The sequence below is a fragment of the Neoarius graeffei genome, chromosome 2, assembly GCF_027579695.1.
Source record: "Neoarius graeffei isolate fNeoGra1 chromosome 2, fNeoGra1.pri, whole genome shotgun sequence".
Lineage (NCBI taxonomy): Eukaryota > Metazoa > Chordata > Actinopteri > Siluriformes > Ariidae > Neoarius > Neoarius graeffei.
The window spans coordinates 98,279,786-98,307,553 of NC_083570.1; the positions used below are offsets into that span (position 1 = coordinate 98,279,786).

A 27,768-nucleotide genomic window follows, 5' to 3' on the forward strand; every position below is an offset into this window, starting at 1 on the left:
GTGTTTGGAATGACGCCCGTGTGGGCGTGGCCAGGCCCGTGGACGTGTCCCGGAGCCAATCAGAATGCAGCCGCCGCGCGTCCTGGAGTTTGAGCGCTCGGTTATAGCGGACTGCTGGCGCGAGCGGCATCGGAAACGCTGCTGGACTTAACCGAGAACCGTCAGTCCGCGCACAGCCTCCACATCTCCACAGCCTGGAATCGGCTTTATTATTATTATTATTATTATTATTATTATTATTATTATTAGTGCATAACGCACGCGCTTTACGTTTTTGAACTTTACCGCTGTTGTTGTTGTTGGTGATTTTTTCTTTTTCTTATGCCAGAGACATTAACACTCTGACCGATTCTGAACGGAACCGAGCGGCACCGGATGACGGTCGGGAAGTTTGAAATCATTTCGTGCGCGCGACTCAGCCAGTGAGCGTGCTGAACTGCGCTCGCGCGCCTGGACGCACTCACTGTGTGTAAAGGGCGGCTGTGTGCACGCGCGCGCGCTTCATTCGTAAAAAGAAGAGTGTCCGACCTGTTCCGGTAGGCACGAGCTTCGGATATACCCACAACAACAACAACAACTGTTGTGTCTCCATCCGTGAAGGAAATGTTCCGGCTGGGAATCCCGCTGCACCTGCTCTTCATCACAGGTAAGCACCAGGCGCGCGCCTGCCTTATTGCACTGCATCATCAGCATCATCAGCATCACTGTCCAGTTTAATATCCATGGTGCTTCAATCCAAAAAAAAAAGTTCACTCTTAAACTCCGAATAGACACTGTTTTCTCAATATATACCTCATATATATCTTTTTGCATACATGCACATGATTTGCATGACAGCAGTGCAGTGCAGCACGTTTACACAGAGTTATACCCAGCCCAGAGAGCAGCAATCACATAGTCTGTTACTTTTAATTCTGCATATGAGCAGTTGGTTGGAGGTCTGGCAGGCACAGCCGGACTGTCAGTGCATGGCATCTTCTGATGCTCCGAGCTGCATCATATACTCTATTTTTCATTTCTTGTCACTTCTCTACCATCAGACAAGGTTCAAAACCCCTCAGGGTTCAGTGAACTCATAGGGTCTTATCTTATCTTATAGAACACACCACTATGTGGATTAATTCAACATTTCTCGTCGAGGTCTTTAATATCTTCTTGGAGAAATCGAAATACAAGTCAACTTCGGGATGAGTCGTTCACGGAGTCCAAGGAGCGCGAAGGGAAATCGGATCAGCGTGTTTAATAGAGCTCGAGCTGCATCATATACTCTACTTTTCATTGCTTGTCACTTCTCTACCATCAGACAAGGTTCAAAACCCCTCAGGGTTCAGTGAACTCATAGGGTCTTATATTATCTTATCTTATAGAACACACCACCATGTGGATTAATTCAGCATTTATCATCGAGGTCTTCCTGCGTGTTTAATATCTTCTTGGAGAAATCGAAATACAAGTCAACTTCGGGATGAGTCATTCACGGAGTCCAAGGAGCGCGAAGGGAAATCAGATCAGCGTGTTTAATTACTGAATATGATGCAGCTCGAGCTGCATCATATACTCTCTTTTTCATTGCTTGTCACTTCTCTACCATCAGACAAGGTTCAAAACCCCTCAGGGTTCAGTGAACTCATAGGGTCTTATATTATCTTATAGAACACACCACTATGTGGATTAATTCAACATTTCTCGTCGAGGTCTTTAATATCTTCTTGGAGAAATCGAAATACAAGTCAACTTCGGGATGAGTCGTTCACAGACTCCAAGGAGCGCGAAGGGAAATCGGATCAGCGTGTTTAATTACTGAATAAGCTGCATCATATACTCTATTTTTCATTGCTTGTCACTTCTCTACCATCAGACAAGGTTCAAAACCCCTCAGGGTTCCGTTAACTCATAGGGTCTTATCTTATCTTATAGAACACACCACCATGCGGATTAATTCAACATTTCTCGTCGAGGTCTTCCTGCGTGTTTAATATCTTATTGGAGAAATCGAAATACAAGTCAACTTCGGGATGAGTCGTTCACGGAGTCCAAGGAGCGCGAAGGGAAATCGAATCAGCGTGTTTAATTACTGAATGCAGAAAGATAGTTGAATTTATCCGAATATAGCTGATTTGAATCTCTGTGTTGGGAGAAATAAGGTGAAAAATGGACAGGTATAAAATGTTCGCCGAGGTACACAATAGCTTTGAAATGTATCTTCATCGTCATGGTGGTGCAGTGGTTAGTATTGTCGCCTCACAGCAAGAAGGTTCCGGGTTCGAATTCATCAGTCGAATAGGGCATCTCTGTATGGAGTGCGTCTGTGTGAATTTCCTCCAGGCGCTCCGGTTTCCTCTCACAATCCAAAGAGGTCAACTGGCTACTCGAAATTGTCCATGAGTGTCTGTCTGTATGTGTTAACCCTATGATAAACTGCCGACCTGTCAGCGACCCAGTGTCAGCTGGGATTGGCTCTGGCTCACCTGCAACCCACAATGGATAAAAGGTATAGAGAATGAATGTATCTTCACAGGCACACCCATGTTCCTTCAGGTCCAATTAGCCTATGTAGCTTAATTATTTTGTATTCCTCTAAATAAATGCAGCTGGTGTGTTTTTTATTCATTAATCTTATTTTATGCATCATTTATTTCTCTAGTTGCTCAGCACACTTGTTCTGACTGCTGTGTTTTTATAGATGTTGTTGTAAGAAGTCTTTTGACTCAGACTGTTGTTACTGTCTTGTCTCGGCTTGGTTATTTGTCTGATTGAGTCCCGAGCAGGATGCAGACAGGCACGATTTATTGAGAGATGATCCGCGTCTCAAAGTATGATTCCCCCGACATATTATAGATATGATAGGAGACCTCTGTCACTGAGGATATATCATGAATTTGTCTGTGAAGCTCCCCCTCTCTCTCTCTTAACACACACACACACACACACACACACACACACACACACACACACACACACACACACACACACATTTCTCTTACTATCCTTGTGAGGACCTTCCATTCACAATTATTATTAACGCGGTTAATTAATGCTGTGCCTACATCTCAACCTAACCTTAACCTCAGTAATGAAAATGAAACTTTTTGTCTCTTTTTATTTTTATTTTTTAATTTTTGTTTAGACAACACAACAACAGCAATTGCCTTGTGGGGACCATCCAAATGTCCCCACAAGGTCGAATTTGTCAGATTTTACTATCCTTGTGGGGATATTTGGTCCTTAGTAGTGTATATATAAAAAACAAAACACACACACGCATTTCTCTTACTATCCTTGTGAGGACCTTCCATTCACATAATTATTATTAACGCAGTTAATTAATGCTGTGCCTACATCTCAACCTAACCTTAACCTCAGTAATGAAAAGGAAACTTTTTGGCTCTTTTTATTTTTATTTATTTTTATTTTCTATTTTTTGTTTAGAAAACACAACAACAGCAATTTCTTTGTAGGGACCACCCAAATGTCCCCACAAAGTTGAAATTGTCAGATTTTATTATCCTTGTGGGGACATTTGGTCCTCAGTAGTATATTAACAAAAAAAAACCAAAAAACGAGTGCACACGCACACACGCGCACGCACGCACGCACGCACTCACACACACACACACACACACACACACACACACACACACACACACACACACACACACACACACACACTTGTCTTACTATCCTTGTGAGGACCTTCCATTCACATAATCACAGATAGATAGACAGACAGACAGACAGACAGACAGACAGACAGACAGATAGATAGATAGATAGATAGATAGATAGATAGATAGATAGATAGATTTCCTTTATTGATCCTAAGCTGGGAAATTGTTTAATGCAGCCTACACCCAACCCAAACACCATCTTTATCCCCATTTAACCTCAAGAACCAAAGTTAAAGCTTTCTGTTTTTTTTCTTTAATATAAGCTACATTTCTACTAAAAAAGTCGCTCTTTAATGGGGACCAACGAAATGTCCCCACAATGTTAAACATGTCAGATGTACTTATTCTTGAGCACGGGGACATATGATCCACATCAAGATATAAAGACACACACACACACACACACACACAGGATATTTTGTTCAGTGTACAGCAGTTTGCAGTGCTTTGTAGGTTTTCATGAACACTATGGATAAAGGTTCTTGTCTGGGCTTGGATCCTCGAGTATACACATCTTGTACCTTTAGTATATATTTTTTGCCTACACTAAGGTCCTTCTTAGGTCTTTATGGTGCAATAATGTCCCTCAAATATTTTTAAAGGGACACGGCATCCACCAAAGATAAAGGTGCTACGTCCAATAATAAGGAAAGGTATTGTTTAGTACCCTTTTCTTCAGAGCGTGTGCTTTCAGACATGAATACAAAATAAAAACACTTAAGATCCGATGCGCATCAAGAACTTCGTAAGGATCTGGAACAGTTTGTTGCTCGAGTTGATTTGACACAGAACACAATCCTGCTTACCTGAAATGTGTGTGTGTGCGTGCGTGTGTGCATGTGTGTGTGCGCGCGCGTGTGCGTGTGTGTATGCATCCATCATCTGGAGTATATTTCATGTCACACACAGCTGAGACACGCTGTAATGCATGCGCTGAGTGACAGCATTTATCTACAAGGTGCTTCAAATAATTGCACTTTTGATGCGCGCGCATTTTGCCCACCCCAGTCCACTCCACCGCGAGATCAGGGGGAGCCATGTTCTAGTCACGTGACAATAACTGAACTGATAATCTCCCCACTGTCTTTGTCTTTCTCTCAGAACATGGGCTATTAGTGATGTAATAATAATAATAATAATAATAATAATAATAATAATAATAATGCTGTAAAATTCCTGTTTTTTTAGCGTACTAGATAGATAGATAGATAGATAGATAGATAGATAGATAGATAGATAGATAGATAGATATGGCCAAAAGTTTGTGGACACCTGACCCTCACACCCATATATATCTTTCCACTAGATTTTGGAGCGTGACTGTAGGGATTTGTGTTCATTCAGCCACAAGAGCATGAGTGAGATGTTTAGTGAGGAGGTCTGGGATGCAGTCAGTGTTCCAGTTTATCCTAAAGGTGTTCAGTGTGATTGAGTTCAGTCAGGGCTCCGTGCAGGACACTTGAGTTTTTCCACTCCAGGGAGTTTGCTTTGTGCACAGGAGGATTGTCGTGCTGGAAGAGGTTTGGGCCTCCTAGTTCCAGTGGAAGGAAATTCAAAGACATATACAATTGTGTGCTTCAAACATTGTGGCAAAAGTTTGGGGAAGAGCCACATACGGTCATAGGTGGCACAGTGGTGTAGTGGTTAGCACGGTTGCCTCACAGCAAGAAGGTTCTGGGTTTGAACCCAGCGGCTGGCGAGGGCCTTTCTGTGTGGAGTTTGCATGTTCTCCCCGTGTCTGCGTGGGTTTCCTCCGGGTGCTCCGGTTTCCCCCACAATCCAAAAACATGCAGTTAGGTTGACGTGGGGCGGCCTTGGGCTGAGGTGCCCTTGAGCAAGGTACTGAACCCCTGACTGCTCCCTGGGTGCTCTGGTGTGGCTGCACACTGCTCTGTGTGTGTGTGTTCACTGCTTCAGATGGGTTAAATGCAGAGGATGAATTTCACTGTGCTTGAAGTGTGCATGTGACGAATAATAAAGGTTTCTTCTTCTTTTCTGCTATATAGTGATGTGTCCACATACTTTTGGTCATATAGTCTACTGTACATACAGTAGATACAGATAGATAGATAGATAGATAGACAAGGATAGCTGTAATATCTGTGTCAGTCATCTCCTACAAAATAGTTTATCGCTGAATATCAAAGCTACTGTTTTGTTTTAGGCACTTTAAAAAAAAAAACGCAGCAGTATATCAAGTTTCAAGTCAAGTCAAGTTTGTTTGTATAGTGCTTTTAACAATAGACATTGTCCCAAAGCAGCTTTACAGAATTTGAATGACTTAAAACATGAGCTAATTTTATCCCTAATCTATCCCCAATGAGCAAGCCTGCGGCAACGGTGGCAAGGAAAAACTCCCTCAGACGGCATGAGGAAGAAACCTCGAGAGGAACCAGACTCAAAAGGGAACCCATCCTCATTTGGGCAACAACAGACAACATGACTACAACATTAACAGTTTTAACATGAAGTCAGTTTCGTTGATGTTATAAACTCTTCACTGATGGAAACTTGAGTGCAAAACTGTTCATGACAACTGCAGTCCTAAAGTTAGCAAGTCAACTGTAGTCCTCAGCCATAAAAGCATTACTGTAAGAGTCCAGAGCGTCTTCCAAGTGTGACTTTCAACTGTCCATATGGGGCCGTCCTCTACTGATGAGACTCCAACCAGACACAGGGCACCAGGACGGATCAGGCAGGTCCGAGGAGCAGAAGAGGTCAGGATCTCGATCTCAGGATTGACATGTAACTCAGAGGGACAGATTTGGGGGGGAGAGAAGAGGGAGAAAACACAGGTTGTTAGGTATGCCCAATGTCACCTGAATAAGTAGGAACAGTATACATTTTGCACTGAGTACAAGCAGGGACTCTGGCAAAACTAACGATGACAGCATAACTAAAAGGAGAGAGCCAGAAGGTAACACAGGCATGAGGGAGCCCCGGGACATAGAGCAGCAGCCACTACACCATCAACAAACTCGAGTGAGCAAGCGAGTGGGGGACTGACAGCATCCATACATCCCAGTTTACCAAAACACTCTGTCTGACGACCCTCCAGATCTACTCCTTTACCTCATAAACACCATTAACAAAAGGCTTGACTAAACAGATATGTTTTCAGCCTAGACCTAAACGCTGAGACTGTGTCTGATTCCCGAACATTACTTGGAAGGCTGTTCCATAACTGTGGGGCTTTGTAAGAAAAGGCTCCGCCCCCTGATGTAGCCTTCACTATACGAGGTACATGTATATGTGTATATGTGATAACAGTGTCCTTAAAATAAAATATGGATGATATTATGGATTTATTTTTGTTTTATGAACTCCTTTTCCTGTAAATGCATGCAAATCAATTTGAAATGTGCTGATAATTGAGGCTGGTTTTCAAATCGCATCTCTTTACCAGCCAACTATTTCATTTTATCATGAAGATTTCTTATCCAAGTTTTTGTGCCATTGCTCTCAAAAATGGCACTGCTTCTTTCAGACACATTCAACACTGATGGATTTTGGTGTCACATAAAAGAAACTTTGATATCTGTAGCAGTCTGGTAGTAAATGATGACCGAACAGGACACTTCTGACAGTTTTCTGAAGTTCAAACAAAATAGATTGTTTTTGCGATAGTTAAACGTTGGTGTAAAATCTGCCTTGATTAGACTGAAAGCAAAGAATCATTTATAGAAATCCTGTACAGCAGTCTTTTATATAGCAGATTAAACACCGTTAAGTTAAAAACGTGATGTTCTTCTTGTTGCCTTGCAGATGATTGCATTTTATTAACCATTTTATTGCTTTACTGCTTCATGTTCAGTCGGGGTGATATGATTATTTCGCTTCATTTAAGTGCTGAAATTTGAACCTTGAACAGATGAGTCAAACGGTGGGATGTACCAGAAGGGAACCATTAGGGCCTTCTAGGCCTTCAGAGAAGGCCAAAACATATCAGCATTTCAAATGTTATATTTAATTTCTTTCAGTCTTTCATGATTTCATTATAATTATTGTCTTCTAATTCTAATTCGGCCTATCAAATTTGTTTCAGAAATGAAAGGGTTACTGTCCTGAAAACATTAAAATCGAGTTATCCAATGAGATGTTTTTGTTTGTTGTCTCTAGGCTGCGAAGAGGTTAGAGCTGCTCACTCATTGGTTAGGACTTCATTGCCGAGACAGAAGGCCATGGCAATGTATGTTTATGTAGGAAGTGACAGATGACTGATTAACCAATCAGATTTTGATTTATAGTGGGAGGGACCAAAAATTTATTGCCCTCGGCCTTCTCGAAGGCCAACGCGAGCTTAACCGTGAATCGGCGCCATCAGCACAACAGTGAAGTCACCTTCCATCCGGTGTAGCGTTCATCAGTAGTGTTAGCAAATGCTAATAAAGCGGTCAAGCCAGTGCTATCTATCGAGAGCAAGTAGCACAGGCTAACGACTGAGAAACTAAGATTTCTGTCTCCAGACTCTTCTTCCATGCTGCACGCTCGCCACAGTATTTTTCACTCTGACTTAAGTATTCATTTCCCTGTGTAATTTACTTAGTTATTTTTAAAATCAACATCGACAGCTACACACAACAGAGTGACCTGGCAGCCTGCCGCTAATCCCTTGCAAAATCCTTTGCCCTGTTGCTTTTTTGGTGTCAGGCTAAGTTTTGGCTGAGCTCAAGTCCCAGCTCTAATAGTAGTGGTTGCCACTGAAACGTACAGTACTGTGCAAAAGTCTTAGGCACATGTAAAGAAATGCTGTAGACCAAAAATACCTTAAAAAATCTCTTCTCATCTCATTATCTGTAGCCGCTTTATCCTGTTCTACAGGGTCGCAGGCACGCTGGAGCCTATCCCAGCTGACTACGGGCGAAAGGCGGGGTACACCCTGGACAAGTCACCAGGTCATCACAGGGCTGACACATAGACACAGACAACCATTCACACTCACGGTCAATTTAGAGTCACCAGTTAACCTAACCTGCATGTCTTTGGACTGTGAGGGAAACCGGAGCACCCGGAGGAAACCCATGCGGACACGGGGAGAACATGCAAACTCCACACAGAAAGGCCCTCGCCGGCCACGGGGCTCGAACCCGGACCTTCTTGCTGTGAGGCGACAGCGCTAACCACTACACCACCGTGCCGTCCACCTTAAAAAATAATGAAGTGAAATTTTTCAGCATTAAAAAAATACTATAAACAGTAAGCAGCAAGTCATAATAAATGAAACAAAGTCAATAATAAAAATAATAATAGTCTGAAGTACAGTGAGTGCAGTTTTATGCGGAAATGAGCAGTAGGTTTTACTGAGCATCTTCCAGAACCAACCACAGTTCTTCTGGACACTTTGACTGTCACACTCGCTTCTTCATTTTGCACCAAAACCCAGCAGCCTTCATTATGTTTTCTTTTTTTAATCTGAAAAGTGCTCTCTTATGGAATATGCCGCTCAAATATAAACTTTTTTTTTTTCCTGTAACATTTAATGTTGTGCTGGAAAAAAAAAGAACGTTTGGACTCTAAAATGTTTTTGTACCGACTTGATAATGTAGAAGTCTCATCTCATTATCTCTAGCCGCTTTATAAGCTGGAGCCTATCCCAGCTGACTACGGGCGAAAGGCGGGGTACACCCTGGACAAGTCTCCAGGTCATCACAGGGCTGACACATAGACACAGACAACCATTCACACTCACATTCACACCTACGGTCAATTTAGAGTCACCAGTTAACCTAACCTGCATGTCTTTGGACTGTGGGGGAAACCGGAGCACCCGGAGGAAACCCACGCGGACACGGGGAGAACATGCAAACTCCACACAGAAAGGCCCTCGCCGGCCACAGGGCTCGAACCCGGACCTTCTTGCTGTGAGGCGACAGCGCTAACCGCTACACCACCGTGCCGCCCTAATGTAGAAGTCATAAAATAAAAATCTATAACAAAGTTTGCATGAAAAAAGACTTTTGCACAGTACTGTTTTTTTTTTAGATATATAACTAGAGATTCAGTATAGTCAGTACTACTGGACTGACAGAGATGCACGTCAAAGATCTATTTGAATTTGAAATTATTTGTCTGTGTATTTAATACACATCGCTCGGTTAAAGATTAAACACATAAAGTGAGTTTATAGAAGGTTAAATAGGCTGCCAATTTGTTTGAAGTTTCATTTTGGCTTTAAAATCGAGCCTTAGCCTTATATGTGTGGAAGCTGGTTGTTAATTAGTGTATAAACAGGAAACCTGTAAATGACGAGGAGAGTGCAATTGCCTCATTCGGGGTGTGTAAATGTCAGAAAGTCACACTTCGAAAAAACATGGAAAAATGAGCGTGTCTGTGTGAGACCAGGTGTGTATGTAATTGCAAGTGTGTGTTTTAGTGATAGACGGGGCCCGGAGGTCTCTATCTGAGTTCTGAGTCTCGGTGACAGATGTTAGCAGGTGTGGAGAATCAATCCTATAAAAGACTAAACAAACAATCGGGTGTTCAAGAGTCAGTGAATCTGGTAGCGTTCTTATTCTGTGTCACAATAATAATAAGAAAGAAGCCCTTTGTTTTCCATCATTCATGATAAAAAGGATAATTTTGGTTTGATGGTTTGCTTCTTTAGTTTAGTAATGAAACGTCAAGGCTGGTGTGTGCTTAGAAGTGATGGAAGCTAATAGCTATAAGTTTAGTGCTGTACGTGTAAAGTCATACACTCACTTCCAGTGACATTTTTTGGGTCAGTAACACCAATTATTCTATCCACGTCCACGGGATATGAGCAATCGTTCGCTCTGATTGGCTACTCTACTACGAGGATATCAGCTCATATACCGTGAGTAGAGAAAAACAAAATGGCGGCGCGTGTTGCCGAACCAACCGAAGATGAAATAAAAACTACTCGAAAACAAAACCCCAAAAAATACAGAAAAGCAACAAAATATGGAATGAAAGCATTTGATGGTAAGAACATATCTTTTTTATTTTTCTAGAATTATTATTATTATTATTATTATTAGGGCGGCACAGTGGTGTAGTGGTTAGCGCTGTCGCCTCACAGCCAGAAGGTTTGGGTTTGAGCCCCGTGGCCGGCGAGGGCCTTTCTGTGCGGAGTTTGCATGTTCTCCCCGTGTCCGCGTGGGTTTCCTCCGGGTGCTCCGGTTTCCCCCACAGTCCAAAGACATGCAGGTTAGGTTAACTGGTGACTCTAAATTGACCGTAGGTGTGAATGTGAGTGTGAATGGTTGTCTGTGTCTATGTGTCAGCCCTGTGATGACCTGGTGACTTGTCCAGGGTGTACCCCGCCTTTCGCCTGTAGTCAGCTGGGATAGGCTCCAGCTTGCCTGCAACCCTGTAGAACAGGATAAAGCGGCTAGAGATAATGAGAGAATGAAAAATAAAAAATGCTCCATTTCTCAAAATCCAGTGAATGTGGATAGAATAAAACAGTTATTCCATTAAATCTCGTTGTACCTGGCTTATAGCCAGGCTTGTAGTACTCAAGTCTGACTTGTGCCCTAATTTTAAGGACTCGTGACTTGACTTGAGCACTGATGACTCGGACTTGGACTCAGACTCGTGCATTAACTGCATTCAGACTCGTAAATTGGAGATGAGGAAGCGGATTTTTTCTTTATTGCTTGTAACATGCCATAATAATTTGACATAAGATATTTATATCTACATTAATTAGTTTTACTAATTTCATGCAAGAGAATGCACATTCACTTGTTCATACGTCATGTTGAGGAACAAACTAACGTTAATGGCGCTAAAATGCCTGGAGAAAACGCCCCTAGGATTGTCCGCTTTGTTCATTGCTCTGTTGATAGTGGGGCTTGCTGAGCGATGAACTAGCTAGTGTTAACCCTCTCATGTTATTTGCCCTGTTGATAGTGGGCGGGGCTTGCTGAGCGATGAGCAAGCTTTTTATCTGTCGCCTGTTAACTAAAACGGGGCAGTCGAGCAGGAACGTTCGTCCAACACAGTAGCAGAGACGCTTTCACATAAAGGCAGCAACAGCCACCGTCAAATGGTGCGACTGGAGTCTTGTTCTCGGACTTGACTCGAAATTTTTTTGAATGACTCGGACTTTAACACTGGGGACTCGAGACTGGACTCGGACTCGAGGTTTAGTGACTCGATTACAACACTGCTTATAGCTAACTTGATACTACACACCTCGTCGGCTATCAGCTCATGTACGACTCGAGTTCATGGAATAACTGTTAATTATACATAAAGAGTTCATCTCATCTCATTATCTCTAGCCGCTTTATCCTTCTACAGGGTCGCAGGCAAGCTGGAGCCTATCCCAGCTGACTACGGGCGAAAGGCGGGGTACACCCTGGACAAGTCTCCAGGTCATCACAGGGCTGACACATAGACACAGACAACCATTCACACTCACATTCACACCTACGGTCAATTTAGAGTCACCAGTTAACCTAACCTGCATGTCTTTGGACTGTGGGGGAAACCGAAGCACCCGGAGGAAACCCACGCGGACACGGGGAGAACATGCAAACTCCACACAGAAAGGCCCTCGCCGGCCCCGGGGCTCGAACCCAGGACCTTCTTGCTGTGAGGCGACAGCGCTAACCACTACACCACCGTGCCGCCCAGAGTTTCATAACATAAAAATAGATTTGTATTACAATGCACAAATGAAATTGCGGTTATCACCTGAATCACGTTAAAGGAACAGTCCACCGTACTTCCATAATGAAATATGCTCTTATCTGAATTGAGACGAGCTGCTCCGTACCTCTCCGAGCTTTGCGCGACCTCCCAGTCACTCAGATGCAGTCAGACGCGCTGTCACTCCTGTTAGCAATGTAGCTAGGCTCAGTATGGCCAATGGTATTTTTTTGGGCTGTAGTTAGATGCGACCAAACTCTTCCGCGTTTTTCCTGTTTACATAGGTTTATATGACCAGTGAAACAAGTTCAGTTACACAAATTGAAATGTGGCGATTTTTATGCTATGGAAAGTCCGCACTATAATGACAGGCGTACTAACACCTTCTGCGCGCTTCGGCAGCGCATTGATAGGGAGCTCAGATATCAATGCACTGCTGAAGCGCGCAGAAGGTGTTAGTACGCCTGTCATTATAGTGCGGACTTTCCATAGCATAGAAAATCGCTACGTTTCAATTTGTGTAACTGAACTTGTTTCATATCACTGGTCGTATAAACCTATGTAAACAGGAAAAACGCAGAAGAGTTTGGTCGCATCTAACTACAGCCCCAAAAAATACCATTGGCCATACTGAGCCTAGCTACATTGCTAACAGGAGTGACAGCGCGTCTGACTGCGTCTGACTGACTGGGAGGTTGCGCAAAGCTCGGACAGGTACGGAGCAGCTCGTCTCAATTCAGATAAGAGCATATTTCATTATGGAAGTACGGTGGACTGTTCCTTTAATGCATGGCTATAGTACTCGAATCTGGAGTCCACATGCTTTTACTGTTGTCTTGGATTTGTTATCTCCACCAGCTGTGTTGGAGAAGGTTATGCTTTTGCCTCTGATTGTTTGTCTGTTCCCAAAGTATCTCAAGAAGTAGTGAACAGATTTTTGAGGAAATTTTGAGGAAAGGTGGGCGATAGGCCAAAGAACAATTGATTAGGTTTTGATGCAAATCCAGATATGTATGTGGAGCCAGGATTTTTTTGGCTTTTCTCAACATAACTCAAAAAGTAGTGACCAGATTTGGATGAAATTTGGTGTACAGCTTTAGTATTATCCTCGGTTCAAGTGATTTGGTTTTGATGTTGCTATGTAGCTTGTCGGAGGTAAACACTCTATTCTAGTTGGTATTTGCACTTGGACTTGTCCCAGTCTTGACCACTGGTCTCTCCAATTATTCGAATTGGTCTTGTCTGAATCTATCTGTCTTTTAAAAATATGTTATTTTTTTCTTCCTTCAGAACAAAATCACTGATTCAGCAAGCAAGTGGTTTCAAAGAGGATTCCTTTTTCTGTCTCGGTCTTGACTCTGTGTCTCTGATTTGGACCTGATCTTGACTTCTTGACTTGGTGTTCACTTGGATTTGTCTTGGACTTGAAAAAGCTGGCCTTGATTGCAGCTCTGTGTTGATGTACAACTCCACCCACACACTTTTTTCCATACCTCCTGCATGAGTGATAGCAAAATATGTGCTGCGGAGGAAAGTGATTCAGCTTCAGACTGTTTGTGAAGCCCTTTTGTCCACATTTCTTTTTAGCGACATCAGTGTGTCTTGCAGTGTTACAAACCACATAAACAAGTCTGTCTGAGATACTGAACAAAACAGTTTGAGTTAAGAGTGGGTGATGATTTAGACAGACAGTTTGTGTCATGCTAAACCGAAAGCGATGAGCTCATAACACGTGTAAAGTCCTGGATGATCGACTACATTTGGGTTGAAGTACAATTTTAAGCTGTGGCAGTGTTTATTCGCCCAGCTACCAAAACTAATGGAACATTGATGTCTTGCTTTTTACAAGATGTTATATTATCAGTGATCTATCTGAAATAAACAGCGTGTAAGGAAGTACAGAGCTGCTGGGCGCATCCCTACACTACTCCTAATTTTTATGTAGCTTGGTGCTTTGTGTGTGTCTCCGCTACCTCATGTGCCAAGTATAAACCCGGCCTAATTGGCCGCTTGTGTAAAGCCAGAGCTCTAGTGCTGTCTCAGATGGATACATGCCCAAGGACAGACTGGACATGCTGTTTTCAGAGACAGGTAGTGACACCATTCTTAATATAGAGAGCTAATTCATTGTAACTGAATTACCTCATCATGGAAAAGTAAAGCAACTGTTAATCAAGTGACAGTGTGATTTATAACACATTAATAATGTATCAGTATCACATCCATGAACTTGATTTTCCTTATATATATATATATATATATATATATATATATATATATATATATATATATACACTCAAAAAAATAAAACATTGGATTTTTTACTTAACCGAGTTATGGCAACCGGTCCAATGAAACTATGTTAATTTAGATGTATTGAATACAGTTATGTGTTGAAAAACTCAACATAACTGTATTCAATACATCTAAATTAACACAGTTTCGTGGGACCAGTTGCCATAACTCAGTTAAGTAAATCCAATGGTTTTTTTTGAGTATATATATATATATATATATATATATATATATATATATATATATATATATATATATATATATATATATATATACACAGAGGCCACTTTATGAGGAACACCCATCCGCCTGCTGTTTGATGCAGTTCTCTAATCAGCCGGTCCCTTGACAGCAGCACAATGCATCAAATCATGCAGATACAAATCAAGAGCTTCAGTTAATGTTCACAATGTTCAAATATCAGAATGGGAAAAATTGTGATCTCAAAGTGTGACTTTCTTTCACTGTGGCATAGGTGTTGGTTTGAGCCAGATGGACTGGTTTGAGTATTTCAGAAACTGATGAGCTCCTGGGGTTTTCACACACAACAGTCTCTAGAGTTTACACAGAATGGTGCAAAAAACAAACATTGAGTGGGCGACAGTTCTGTGGGTGGAAACAAACGCCTTGTTGATAAGCGAGGTCAGAGGAAAATGGCCAGATTGGTTCGAGCTGCCAGGAAGGATATAGTAACTCATATAATCACTCTTTATAACCGTGGTGAGCAGAAAAGCATCTCAGCATGCAACAGCAGAAGACCACACTGGGGATCACAGAATCAAGTAGAAGTTCCTATTAAAGTGGCCAGTGAGTGTCTCATCTCATCTCATGTCATTATCTCTAGCTGCTTTATCCTGTTCTACAGGGTCGCAGGCAAGCTGGAGCCTATCCCAGCTGACTACGGGTGAAAGGCGGGGTACACCCTGGACAAGTCGCCAGGTCATCACAGGGCTGACACATAGACACAGACAACCATTCACACTCACATTCACACCTACGCTCAATTTAGAGTCACCAGTTAACCTAACCTGCATGTCTTTGGACTGTGGGGGAAACCGGAGCACCCGGAGGAAACCCACGCGGACACAGGGAGAACATGCAAACTCCACACAGAAAGGCCCTCGCCGGCCACAGGGCTCGAACCTGGACCTTCTTGCTGTGAGGTGACAGTGCTAACCCCTACACCACCGTGCTGCCCTGTGTTTTATATATGTGTCTGTGTATATATATATATATATATATATATATATATATATATATATATATATATATATATATAAATATAAAATGAGACAGAGAGAGACAGCACACTTTTTCCTTAGCTACAGAATATTTTAGACGCTGCCCCAATGTTCTACATTTTTAGAAGAAGAAGAAGAAACCTTTGTTATTTGTCACATGCACACTTCAAGCACAGTGAAATTCATCCCCTGCATTTAACCCATCTGAAGCAGTGAACACATGCACACACTCAGAGCAGTGGGCAGCCACACCAGAGCGCCTGGGGAGCAGTCAGGGATTCAGTACCTTGCTCAAGGGCACTTCAGCCCAAGGCCACCCCATGTCATCCTAACTGCATGTCTTTGGACTGTGGAGGAAACCCACGCAGACATGGGGAGAACATGCAAACTCCACACAGAAAGGCCCTCGCCAGCCGCTGGATCCGAACCCGGAACCTTCTTGCTGTGAGGCAACAGCGCTAACCACTACACCACCGTGCCACCCAGCTTTTCCTCAAAACTGTAATGTTTTACAGATTTTCAGTGTGAGCAAAATGAAAAGGATGCTTCAAAACCCTCATCACAGTCCACAAGATCAAATATTCACATCAGAACACACACACATACGAATTTATTTTTTTAAAAAAAAGAAGCTGATTATCTTACCCTGTTCGTTCAAAAGCACAGCCAGTACAGTGTTATAAAAAAAATGTCATTGGTGGAAAAAAAAACCCAAATAAAAAACATTTATTGCAGACATGCAATACATCATTAGTTGGCATTTTTACTGACTATTATTGCTTATAACAAGCCTGATTAATTAGCCGGTCACAAAATATACACCATATGTTCATTAGAATGACCGACTAAATGAATGAATGCAAGGAATTGCAGATTGCTTTATTAATAGTGAAAAAAATATCGAAAACCAAAGTGTATCCTGCTTCTTATTTCTGATTTTTTTTCTCTCTACTCATTTATTCTTCAGCCTAACAATGATGGCCTTTATCCACTTTATTGTGAAATTCATGGTTTACTGGATTTTATTCAAGACTGTTTGTCTGTTGCTCTCTACCTCTGTCTCTGTACTCCTCTATCCTTCTCGTTAGGAGATTTGTTTTTACCCAATTTGGTGCTTTTAATGGCAGAATGTGTTTCCTTAGCCGGTGATTTTCCTGTGCCAACATTGAGCGATTATAGGCTTTTAAAGAACACAGATTGCAGCTATCCGACATTTATACCAGAGTGCTCTTGAATACTCGATTTTGACTGGTCAAAAGGTGTTTATTCATTTTCTATAACAGCAGCTCTAACAATTAGTTTAAAAAAATCATAGGTTTATGAGGTTTATGTTTAATGCTCTTGCTCCAACATAATCATTTCTATAGTAGCAGCTCATTCGCAGGGACTTGTTCAGGAGACACTTCACATAAACTCATAGAAGCTGTCTGGAGTAGTAGTAGGTGAGAACAGGGACTTGTTTTGCAGACAATCCCCAACATAAGCTCAAGGTCTTTTTTGTAATGGTCATTTCAAGCATATACAGTTGTGGTCAGAAGTTTACATACAGTGACCTGAATGTCATCTTGGATATGAATGTCATGGCAATATTTGGGCTTTCAGTCATTTCTTTGAACTGTTCTTTTTCTGTAGCAGAATGATTGTACAGCATACAGCTTTAATTTAAAAAAAACACTAGAATTTGGTGCACAAGGTTTAATTTTCTTTGGGTTTTCCGACATCAAGACAGGGTCAAAATTATACATATAGGGTCAAAAATGTACATACGCTCACTTAGAGGTGCTGAAACTTCCAAAATGTCTCTTATCTTGCCAAGGCCGAGGTCTCTTAACTTCCTGTTAGTGATCATGACTGACTACAGCTGGTAGCTTCTCTGTGCCTTCATAAAAAGGGTTTGTTTACAGCACTCGTTGGATTGACCAACACACAGTAAAATGAGAAAGTCCAAGGAGCTCAGTGCAGATCTGAGAAAGAGGATCGCAGATATACACAACTCCAGAAAGTCTCTTAGAGCCATTTCTAAACAACTGCAAGTTCCAAGATCAGTTCAAACAATTGTATCCAAGTTACTGTGAAGTGTAGTCACTTTGCCAAGCCACTTTGCTTCAAGAAAACCCAAACGGTCACCCTCAGCTGAAAGGAAATTGGTTTGGATGGTCAGGAACAACCTTTGAACCACCATGGCCCAGCCCTGCCATGAACTGGAAGCTGATGGATCACTGTCTACAGTTCAGATCACCATGGACTAAGAGGCTGCTATCCAAGAAATAACCCCCTGCTCCAAAATTGACACCTTCAAGCTTAACTAAAGTTTGAAGCTGACCACGTGGACAAAGAAAAAGCCTTCTGGAGGATAGCTGTGTGGTCAGATGAGACAAAGATTGAGTTGTTTGGCCACAATGACCACCATGTACAGAGGGACACTGTACCAGCTGGTGGTGGTGGTAGGATCATCATGCTCTGGGGCTGTTTTGCTGCCAGTGGAACTGGTTCATTGCACAAAGTGAATGGAATAATGAAGGAGGAGGACTACCTCAGAATTCTTCAGTATAAACCATTAGAAACTTGAACACGACTTGGGACTTGTGAGTTACAACAGGACAGTGAATCCAAACACACATCAGAGCTGGTTGTGGAGGATAAAGCAGGCTAACATTAAGCTTAAAACAAGTCCTGACTTCAACCCTGTTGAAAATATATGGACCGTGCTTATAAGTCGAGTCCATGCCAAAAAAAAACCCCAACAAATTTGATTGAACTCTGCCAATTTTTTTTTTTACAAGCCCAATTCCAAAAAAAGTTGGGACAAAGTACAAATTGTAAATAAAAACGGAATGCAATGATGTGGAAGTTTCAAAATTACATATTTTATTCAGAATAGAACATAGATCAGACCCTCCAGGATTTTGCGATGTTGTGATTTGCAACTTCAACGCAAATTCAACCAATCCCCGCGAATTCAGGGTGGTGTTGCAATTATATCCAATCACCGCAACTTTCCCGCAAATTTGACCAATCATTGGCGTCGTCTTGAGGTGACGTCGACAAACTACCTTCTGCCTTACTTCCGTGTATACGTTCAAGAGAAGCAGCATGTGCAAGTCAGTGTTTATATAGGCTTAAATTCTGTTACTGAAAGTGTGTTATGTTTACAGTGAAGGACTGTGCGCACTTTACATTATTTTTTTACTTAATACAAGAAATTAATGGATGCCAACATTTTTGCCAAAATGGTATTTTATTTTCCATTGTTTAGGCAGCTTCAGCATCATACTGTGAGATTCTGTTCAAATTGTTTTTTTTCTTCTATGAAGCCTGAGCCATTTATTTTATTAGTTTATAATTATTGTTTAATTTAGTCTTCAGGAGAGACTGCCTGCACACAGTACTAGTATTAATAGTTTTTTTTTTCTTACATGAAAGCTGAGGCATTTATATTATATTTTAAGGTAACTTCATGTTGTGCTGTGAGGTTCTATGCACTTTAAACAGAAAATCAGAAAAACAGAAAATCGCAACAATTTCTCGCAACTTTCACTTCCTCCCGTAATGTAATCGCAACAAAAACCTAAAAAACACTGCAAATTTCATTGCAATTTTTTGGAACCCCCCCCGCAACATCAGACATTTTAGCGTGCAACAATCACAAAAAAGGCCCGCGGAATCCTGGGGGGACTGATAGATGACATATCAAATGTTTCAACTGAGAAAATGTATCATTTAAAGAGAAAAATTAGGTGATTTTAAATTTCATGACAACAACACATCTCAAAAAAGTTGGGACAAGGCCATGTTTACCACTGTGAGACATCCCCTTTTCTCTTTACAACAGTCTGTAAACGCCTGGGGACTGAGGAGACAAGTTGCTCAAGTTTAGGGATAGGAATGTTAACCCATTCTTGTCTAATGTAGGATTCTAGTTGCTCAACTGTCTTAGGTCTTTTTTGTCGTATCTTCTGTTTTATGATGTGCCAAATGTTTTCTATGGGTGAAAGACCTGGACTGCAGCCTGGCCAGTTCAGTACCCGGACCCTTCTTCTACGCAGCCATGATGCTGTAATTCAGGGGTGTCCAAACTGATCCATAAAGGGCCGTGTGGCTGCAGGTTTTCATTCCAGCCATGCAGCAGCACCCTGATTTGGCTTATTCAATCAACTGACACACCCACCCTTTAATCAAGGGTGGGTGTGGCTGCAAGTATTTGACTATGTGAAGACAGTTCAGTTGATTGAATGAGCCAAATCAGGTGTGCTGCTGCATGGCTGAAATGAAAACCTGCAGCCACACGGCCCTTTATGGATCAGTTTGGACACCCCTGAATTACAGCATCATGGCTGCATAGAAGAAGGGTCCGGGTACTGAACTGGCCAGGCTGCAGTCCAGGTCTTTCACGTCATGTCATGTTGGAAAATACAAGGTCTTCCCTGAAAGAGACGTCGTCTGGATGGGAGCATATGTTGCTCTAGAACCTGGATATACCTTTCAGCATTGATGGTGTCTTTCCAGATGTGTAAGCTGCCCATGCCACACGCACTAATGCAACCCCATACCATCAGAGATGCAGGCTTCTGAACTGAGTGCTGATAAGAACTTGGGTTGTCCTTCTCCTCTTTAATCCGAATGACACGGCGTCCCTGATTTCCATAAAGAACTTCAAATTTTGATTCATCTGACCACAGAACAGTTTTCCACTTTGCCACAGTCCATTTTAAATGAGCCTTGGCCCAGAGAAGACGTCTGCGCTTCTGGATCATGTTTAGATACGGCTTCTTCTTTGAACTATAGAGTTTTAGCTGGTAACGGCGGATGGCATGGTGAATTGTGTTCACAGATAATGTTCTCTGGAAATATTCCTGAGCCCATTTTGTGATTTCCAATACAGAAGCATGCCTGTATGTGATGCAGAGCCATCTAAGGGCCCGAAGATCACGGGCACCCAGTATGGTTTTCCGGCCTTGACCCTTACGCACAGAGATTCTTCCAGATTCTCTGAATCTTTTGATGATATTATGCACTGTAGATGATGATATGTTCAAACTCTTTGCAATTTTACACTGTCGAACTCCTTTCTGATATTGCTCCACTATTTGTCGGCGCAGAATTAGGGGGATTGGTGATCCTCTTCCCATCTTTACTTCTGAGAGCCGCTGCCACTCCAAGATGCTCTTTTTATACCCAGTCATGTTAATGACCTATTGCCAATTGACCTAATGAGTTGCAATTTGGTCCTCCAGCTGTTCCTTTTTTGTACCTTTAACTTTTCCAGCCTCTTATTGCCCCTGTCCCAACTTTTTTGAGATGTGTTGCTGTCATGAAATTTCAAATGAGCCAATATTTGGCATGAAATTTCAAAATGTCTCACTTTCGACATTTGATATGCTGTCTATGTTCTATTGTGAATACAATATCAGTTTTTGAGATTTGCAAATTATTGCATTCCGTTTTTATTTACAATTTGTACTTTGTCCCAACTTTTTTGGAATCGGGATTGCAGTTAAAGATGTATGCTGTACATTCTGCCACAGAAAAAGAACAGTTCAAAGAAATTACTGAAAGCCATGACATTCATATCCAAGATGACATTCATGTCACTATATGTAAACTTCTGACCACAACTGTACAGTTGGTACAGTATACAGTTAAAACGAAACAACATTTTTCCAGGACCATGGTGCTACATTAAACATCACAGGACTACAAAACTACATCTAACAATATAAAGAGCAAGAGTGCAGCGAGTGCAATACTGCAGACTATAAACTATACAACAACATAAAGTGCAAACCTCAAGGACAGTGCACAAACAGACAGTACAGTCCCAACCAGTCCCAGTCCCTGATAATGTCCAGAAGGTTTGAGTGTGCGTTTTTGAGGTAGCAATATGTTAAAAAATAAATAAATATAAGCATTGTACAAGTGATAAGCATTGTAAATGTTGTAAAAAGTAATCGTGTATTGTTCTTCACTGTGCAAAGATTGCAGTGCAAGTGGTGTGATCAACAATCCGTGAGAATCAGTCCAGTCCCTCAGAGTTGAGGAGTCTAAAGGCATGTGAGAAGAAACTGTTACAAAGTCTGGCTGTGAAGACCCGAATGCTTTGTTACCATTTTCCAGATGAGAGGAGGGTGAAGTGATTGTGTGAGGGGTGTATGGGGTCATCCACAATGCTGGTCGATTTCCGGATGCAGCGTGTGGTGTTAATGTCTGTGATAGAGGGAAGAGACTCCAATCATCTTCTCAGCTGTCCTCACTATCCGCTGTAGAGTCTTGTAATCCATAATGGTGCAATTCCCAAACCAGACCGTGATGCAGCTGCTTAGAATGCTCTCAATAGTCCCTCTGTAGAATATAGTGAGGATGGGTGATGGGAGATGGGGGTTTCCTCGGCTTTCGTAGGAAGTAGAGATGCTACTGGGCTTTCTTGGCTATGGGGCTGGTGTTGAGGGACCAGGTAAGATTCTCTACCAGAAGAACACCAAGGAATTTGGTGCTCTTGATGTTCTCTATGAGTGAGCCATCGATGTACAACAGAGAGTGGTCACTCCGTGTTTTTCTGAAGTCAACAATCATCTCTTTTTTTTGTCCATCTCTTTTGTTTTTTGTTGACTCTGCACCAGTCTGATAGCCTGAAGTTCATCTCATCTCATCTCATCTCATCTCATTATCTCTAGCTGCTTTATCCTGTTCTACAGGGTCGCAGGCGAGCTGGAGCCTATCCCAGCTGACTACGGGCGAAAGGCGGGGTACACCCTGGACAAGTCACCAGGTCATCACAGGGCTGACACATAGACACAACCATTCACACTCACATTCACACCTACGATCAATTTAGAGTCACCAGTTAACCTAACCTGCATGTCTTTGGACTGTGGGGGAAACCGGAGCACCCGGAGGAAACCCACGCGGACACGGGGAGAACATGCAAACTCCGCACAGAAAGGCCCTCGCCGGCCATGGGGCTTGAACCTGGACCTTCTTGCTGTGAGGTGACAGCGCTAACCACTACACCACCGTGCCGCCCCTAGCCTGAAGTTGGCTATGTATATTTAAATGTAACTATAAATGGATAAGAAGTATAACGTCTTGTTCAGTAAATTAATAAATTGAAGCTGGTAATTATTGGTAAGCCCACGAGTTGGCCTAGTGGTTAGCATGTCCGCCTCTCGACTGGGAGAGTGCGAGTTCTACTTGCGGTCGGGTCATACCAAAGACCATCATAAAAATTATACCTACTACTGTCTGGCAAGGCACGCTGCAATACAGATGCGAGTGGGGAAGTCAAACTCTCGTGGTTACCAGAGGACGCACAGTCATTGTACGAGTGACGTGTCTCAGAAGTACTACACAAGTATTCCACCCTTGCTATTTGTGCGGCCCTCAAGACAGAAGTACATCTCACTTTCTACCCCTATGTGTGGCGTGCACGCAGTGCATGTGACCCACACACGACATGAGGGGCAAGACTCTGGGTATATATATTGGGGAGGAACCAAGGAACCGATCATGTAAACGTGTAGCATTGCAGAAGGGAACAAGATGGCTGTTGCCATACTGCCACAACAACTGAGGGAGTTGGACCCTTATACGCAGATGATAGAAGCTGAGGAGCAGCACGAAGCGATATTGTTCTTCAGCCGAAAGACAGATGCAGAATGCTGCAGACATGCTGGTTTTATACCCACTCCTGGCTTGCATCACACGCAAGTCATGAGTGATTGTCACGTGCTAATCACGTGCGTCACACATGCTTCACAAGTGCGGCCTGTACTCCTAGCGCAGGAAACTGGTAAAATGCAAGTCACACGCACATCAGACATACGCTTTCCACGGGCTAACGGCACAGTTTTTCCCACGCCTCGAGGAAGTCAGGCGTGCAACCTGTACTTGACAATTACTTTGCCCGTACTCCTCCCTCAAACTTTCCCCCGGGTTCACCGCGACCCTGCGGCACGACTGCAAGCTACCAAACCCTTCGACCCATGCGTGTCCAAAACACTTACGGCGGGTTGTAAGTGTGGCATTATATAGTGTTGAAGTGGATGTTTCTATCTCATAGCTGAAGCAAAATAAACATTATAATATAAAACGTCATTAAACGAACACACAAACACAGCAGCGAAAACACAACAGAGTAAAAACTTTTGAGAGTTATGGCCCTTTTCCACTACCCTTTTTCAGCTCACTTCAGCTCGCTTCAGCTCACTTCAGCCCGACACGGCTCGCGTTTCGACTACCAAAAACCAGCACGACTCAGCTCGTTTCAGCCCTGCTTAGCCCCTAAAACTCGCACCGTTTTGGAGTGGGGCTGAAGCGAGCCAAGCCGTGCCGAGTGAGGTTGGGGGCGTGAGCAGACACTCCCCTGTGCACTGATTGGTGAGGAGGAGTGTCCTCACATGCCCACACACGCCCCGTGAGCACGCTGGGATCTGTAAACACCGTAAACCCGGAAGAAGAAGAATTACGAATTACGAGAATTTCTGAAGTCTTATGCGCCTCGCCTCATCTATACGCTCTTGCCAGTATCTGTCCGCGTTGTCGGTGACAACAAGCCACAGCACCAAGACCAGCAACACTAACGACTCCATGTCCTCCATGTTTATTGTTTACTATTCGGGTCGTGAGACTACCGCTGAAAAGCTCACTGATGTCACTGTTTGCGCTGCTTAACGACATCACCTGACGTCCACCCACTTTCGCTAACTCCACCCAATGTGTCCACCCACTTCCAGCCAGCACGGTTCAGCGCGGTTGTAGTCGAAATGCAACTCCAACAGCCCCGCTCAGCCCGACTCAGCACGGCACGGCTCAGCCCGACTCAGCCGCGTTTGTAGTGGAAAAGCGGCATTAGTTGCTTAGATTGTTTTTACAAAACTACAGTCAAGGAAGAGAGAATTGTAGGTTTGTAGCTAAGCTAACAAGAACGGTAGCTTTACCTAGCATCGCATTTTGAACTATGAATCAATCCAAATAATCCCACTGTACGAGCAAACTTTTGTTTTTAGGTCTTCCTGGCTAAACCTTCGCAAACATTGTACGGACAAATACCATGATCGAGAACGAATAACAACACAGCAAGTAATGTAACTAAAGCTAGCTAGGTTGTAGGTTAGGAAAGTGTAGCTATAGTTGCTGCTGTGAAGCTAACATGCAGACAGGATGACGGTTTCCCAGAGCCAGTACACCAGCTCCAGACAGCGATACTCACAGATCTCCTGCTACTATAGCGAACATCACAACAACGGCAAAATTGGCAAACTAGGAATTTAACTAGCAAAGGATTTCACGTTACCTGATACGCAGATGTGAAACAGGTGCCTGCTTGCTATCACAAATATTAGCAAACGGGACAAAACAACACACTGACCTATTAGTTCGGTGAAACCAAAACTAATGTTACTCACCAGTCAGGCAGAAACAGAGCAACCTCCAAATCCGTCTTCACGACTTTCAACTCTCAGAGGTTTCTCCACCGATGTTAATATGCCTCTTCACCCTTGCCTGATCATAGCACTTCTTTTTCAGTTTTTCTCACCTTCTCCTCTTTAGCTGTTTCTCACCCATCTCTCCTTGACAATGTGATTATGTTATGAAGTTTAGAACATTAGCATGTGCCAAATTTACCATCCCTCTTACTCCCACTGCCCCCTTTCCCCCTTGGACACAATGGACAGAACGGACACTAGCAGATCGTGAAGAGATATTCACTGAATTTGACAAAAAGTGTATTGGATTAGAATCACTGACTGCACCTTTAAGCCATTAGTGACGATCACTCACTCACTTCTTCCAGCTTGTCCCACTTATGTGTGTGGGGTCGCTGCCATGTGGACCCTATTGATCCACATGTCATATTCACTGGAGCGTAGTTTTATGCCGGATGCCGTTCCTGCCTCAACCCTCCCATTTCCAGGCTTGGGGAAACAACCAACACACCTATGGCCAATTTAGAGTAGCCAGTTAAAGTGCACCTGACACCAAAAAACATGTTAATTTGTTAATTTCTGCCATATTGAGTTGAATAAAATGACAGATTTACTTCACACATCGCGCGACAGAATAGTAAGAAACATCGTTTTGAATGGTCCGCCACGCAGATAAATCGATATCATGGCGAGCCAACCCACGGCTGAGGAAGAAGGCAGGTGTGACGTCACATGCAGAACCGCTGACAGACATTTTCTCAGCTGTTCACCAGTGCTTTTGCAAGTGAATATTTTTGCATCTGACTTGTGGATTTTGGTGTGGCTGGGTTTTGCTCCAACACCAGGGAAGCCGGGTATAGTCTGTACACCTTTCCCAAGGATCCCATCAGACGCGAAGAGTGGGCAAAACAAGTGCGCCGGACACAGGACATGTGGACTCCCAATGACAGGTGGGCCTCTGACAGACTTGTGACACTTGTTTGATTAGCTGTTGACTGATGATTTTTCGGTGTAGATCTCCATCTTGTAATGAGATATTTACTACTAAATAATAGCAATAGTTGAATTTGTTCATGATTCAAAGTTCTGCCACAGTTCCGCTGCAATACCGTGTTGGCTGGACCTTATAGGCCGAACATGCAATTGAATTTCATCAGTTCATCTCATCTCATTATCTGTAGCCGCTTTATCCTGTTCTACAGGGTCGCAGGCAAGCTGGAGCCTATCCCAGCTGACTACGGGCGAAAGGCGGGGTACACCCTGGACAAGTCGCCAGGTCATCACAGGGCTGACACATAGACACAGACAACCATTCACACCCACATTCACACCTACGGTCAATTTAGAGTCACCAGTTAACCTAACCTGCATGTCTTTGGACTGTGGGGGAAACCGGAGCACCCGGAGGAAACCCACGCGGACACGGGGAGAACATGCAAACTCCGCACAGAAAGGCCCTCGCCGGCCACGGGGCTCGAACCCGGACCTTCTTGCTGTGAGGCGACAGCGCTAACCACTACACCACCGTGCCGCCCTCATCAGTTCATAGAAGTTTTTATTCTTATCAAATAAAAATGTGAGAAAACGGCCCAAATCTAAAAGACCATGAACTTTCAAGAGAGCATATTTTTTTTAAAAGGAAATCAGTGCAGTAATATTGTCAATGACTGTCAATTTTATATGATAGAAGTATTTTATCCTGTTATCATTTACCACCTAAGATACGGCCTATTTTTCAATGAAAAATAACATTTCGTATTATGAATATTCATAATAACACAATAGTTCGCAAAAATGACTGAATCTTCAAATCTTCAATCTTCAAATTTGACGTGAATTGAAAGGTTTGTATGCAAACCTAAGGTGATTTTGGGGAATTATATCAATGAAAACCAATCCAATGCATACAAATAGGATGTTGTCGTATAAGATATGGGCAATCTTACTACTTGCATGGATATTTCACAGTATTGTCTCTTGAGAGAAATCTTGAGGGAATTCAACATACTAACTCTGTTTAACAGGAAGTGATTAACACAAACAAGTGAAATGACCTAATCATTATCACGTTGCCATTGATGGCAGGATGTGTAAGGTAAACAAATCCCGCTCAGGCGGCAGCCGGGATGTGTACCTCACCAATCCCACTGTCAATGGCAACCAGGAAATTTTTGCAGAATAATACAGAATAATACTGACTTGCTACTTGTGTTACAAATTTATTATTATTATAATAAATGTTCAATCACTCAGTCATAAACTCTGTACTACACAATACATCTACAGTATATCCTAGGTAAGTTTTTAGATGCTTGGTTACAATAATAGGGGAGAGGCCTGGATTTATGCACTAGTCCACATCAAGACTCAGTGTGTGTGTGTGTGTGTGTGTGTGTGTGTGTGTATATGTGGGGTGGCGTAGACCGGGCAAGGGGTCATTCCCTGCCTAATCACCTCCCCCCCCCACACGCTTTCTTCCCTCATCCTTCATGCCCCCCCGAGGACTAGATCTATTATTATTAT

General features: G+C 42.8%; 1 protein-coding gene across 1 annotated transcript in view; it reads left to right on the plus strand.

Moving 5' to 3' along the window:
* The first annotated feature begins 596 nt into the window (after positions 1-596).
* gfra3 (GDNF family receptor alpha 3) overlaps positions 597-27,768 on the plus strand; it is a 139,326-nt gene continuing 112,154 nt past the window's right edge. The window contains exon 1 of the mRNA XM_060910759.1: positions 597-646. Within this exon, the coding sequence (XP_060766742.1) occupies positions 604-646 (43 nt within the window). The 5' untranslated portion in view covers positions 597-603. The remainder of the gene's footprint in view (positions 647-27,768) is intronic.